The following is a 2470-nucleotide window of genomic DNA, read 5'->3' as shown; positions in this document are numbered from 1 at the left end:
GCAAGGGACAGGCATTGTGGCATTTCAGAGAAGACAAAAGAAATTGGGATGCCTAATCCACCCTCTTAAGTTTTGTAAGCAGACATGGTCTGCCTGGAAGTCCCTTAAAATACCTGGTTGCTGCTCTTGCATATCCTGTTTCCCTCTTGAATGTCAATTACATGCCTGTGGCCAGCACAACACATGTGCTCTTGTTCTTGTGATTTGATTACATCCCATTAACTCTACTGTAAACTGGAAATACTGTAATGCATCTAATAGCTAGTCTACTTATCTTTAACATGTTCAGAATATGTACATTAGGCCTATAGTTGGGCAAAAATGTCTAACACAGAACCTGTGTCACGATGGAGTATTGAGTATTCCATATAATTTATTAAATGTATGCTGACAATATACTTCTGAACTCTGCAGAGTATCGGTTCTTTACATTCCAGGTTGGAACTGGTGTGGTTGAAGGGGCATTCCAGCTCGCTGCCCAGCGCTGTAGGAGTAATGTACTCTGCTGCACAGCTGCCTGTAGAGTCAGGGCTCAGTGAACAGAGAGGATGTGAACTGCTCTTTGAAGAATGTGTAAAATAATAGGCAAGGGGGAAGGGGAGAGGGAATGCCATGGGCAAAAGTGTAAAGTTAGGAATGTTTATATTCCTCTTTGCAGGAACTAGAAGGTGCCCAGCGCCCTGGGGAGCTGAGCCTGGAGCAGGCAGCAGTCTGATAGCAATAAGGGTCGGAGCCTTGGTTCATTTGCTAATGCATCATAAATGTTCCCACTGATGCATATTCACCCAGAGCACCTGAGTAAAGGGACTTAAACCTCTGAGAGTTCAAAATGGCTATCCATGATTTGGCCACATGTGATTCACAGCTCTCCTATGTGTGAAAGGTCATGTACTAGGACCTTCAAAAAGCCCAAAGTATTTTAGACAGCATCTTCAGCAAGTGATCATACGCCAATCACAACCTCTTTATATTGCACAAGCTAAATCTACTTGTGTTATTCACAGCAGGGTTTCAAGACCTTTCATCACCCTGAACTGTGGAGTCCCCAGCACCAGATCCTTGAAATGTGGTCCAGTCTCAGCATTTTAGCTTTGGTGGAGTGGAGTCAAATTTTCCAGATGAATTTTCCAGCTAAGAGGAAAGCTGTACCACTTTCTGCATTCAAATCTTGTTTGGTGAACAAAACCTAGGATCATAACTTTTTATTAAGAATATATGATGTGCTGTGGATTTGTGTTCAGTTCCACATTGATTAAATGTATATTTCATTCACACATACACTTGATCCTGTTCTGTACTTGATCTTGAGTAGTTACAAACATGTCTATGAAAGAAGTAATGCAAGTGTTGGAATAAATAATCTTGTAACTGGAGGCCAGAGAAAACAAGGTTGAAAAGCATTATTTTTATTCTGTTCTTTTTCCTGCCACTATTAGAAAGATGTTTTAGAGAACCTAAGAATGAAGAAATAAATGCCCTAAATTCTAGGTTGACAAGCGCTAACACTACAGAGTTGTGGCAGACCTTGCAAGGCCAGTGAGGTCTCTTATAAGGTGTTGACCCTCAGAGTACTTTCTCTTTCCCATCTCAGGGACTCAGACATGACCAGGAAGATCTTCACAAACACCCGGGAGCGGTGGCGGCAGCAGAACGTCAACAGTGCCTTTGCCAAGCTGAGGAAGCTCATCCCTACCCACCCTCCAGACAAAAAGCTGAGCAAAAATGAAACACTCCGCCTGGCAATGAGATATATTAACTTCTTGGTCAAGATCTTGGGGGAACAAAACCTGCAGCAAACAGGAGTGGCTACTCAGGGAAACATGCTGGGGCTCTTCCCCCAAGGACCCCACCTGCCCGGCCTGGAGAACAGGACTCTACTAGATGACTACCAGGTTCAGTCACCTGGCCCAAGCCATCACATCCCATAGTGGGAATCTGACTGCTGGCTGCCGCCCCCTGGCCACACTTATCCTGAAGTTACCAATCCAGAGTCCAGAGTCAACCCTGATGAATGTCACTAAAGCCCAAAGCTAAACTTTTTGGAAATAGCTCTGGGTTCACTGTGGAGAGCCAGAAGGAGGCCATGAGGGACGTCATTTTGGAGGCTGTCACCCCTGGTGTCTCAGGCAGAGTGACCTGTTCCTATTTTCTAAATCCAAGCTCTGTGTAAGATGTTCGAAATATATAACAGACTTGAAAAATCACTGTGTCATTCAATGTTTTCAGTTATGAAAAAGAAATTTTTCTCATAAGGGACTTCAGACCAATGGATAAGTATTTCTTATGGGACCTATTTTATAGTTTTTGAAAAATGAGACATATTTGATCAGTAAATTTCAACTAATGAATGGAAACATAGCCAGCCAGGGAGACTTGTGGAAGTCTGTGGACAGAAGGCCTTGTGGTGGTATGAAGACGCAGGAGCACCGCAGATGCATGTGGGCAACTCGCCATTCTCTGAACTCCCTGA

The 2470-nt window shown here is 43.7% G+C and overlaps 1 protein-coding gene across 1 annotated transcript; it reads left to right on the top strand.

Annotated features, from left to right (window-relative positions):
• The first annotated feature begins 1566 nt into the window (after positions 1-1566).
• TAL2 (TAL bHLH transcription factor 2) lies at positions 1567-2025 on the top strand. Its single transcript, XM_040963732.1, has one exon. The coding sequence runs from the start codon at positions 1602-1604 to the stop codon at positions 1926-1928; it is 327 nt and encodes a 108-aa protein (XP_040819666.1). The 5' UTR covers positions 1567-1601; the 3' UTR covers positions 1929-2025.
• The last annotated feature ends 445 nt before the right edge of the window (positions 2026-2470 follow it).

The sequence above is a fragment of the Ochotona curzoniae genome, unplaced genomic scaffold (assembly GCF_017591425.1).
Source record: "Ochotona curzoniae isolate NIBS_2020 unplaced genomic scaffold, NIBS_Ocur_1.0 scaffold_3208, whole genome shotgun sequence".
Lineage (NCBI taxonomy): Eukaryota > Metazoa > Chordata > Mammalia > Lagomorpha > Ochotonidae > Ochotona > Ochotona curzoniae.
The sequence above is the reverse complement of the archived record's forward strand: the minus strand, read 5'-3'. Positions and strand labels throughout refer to the sequence as shown.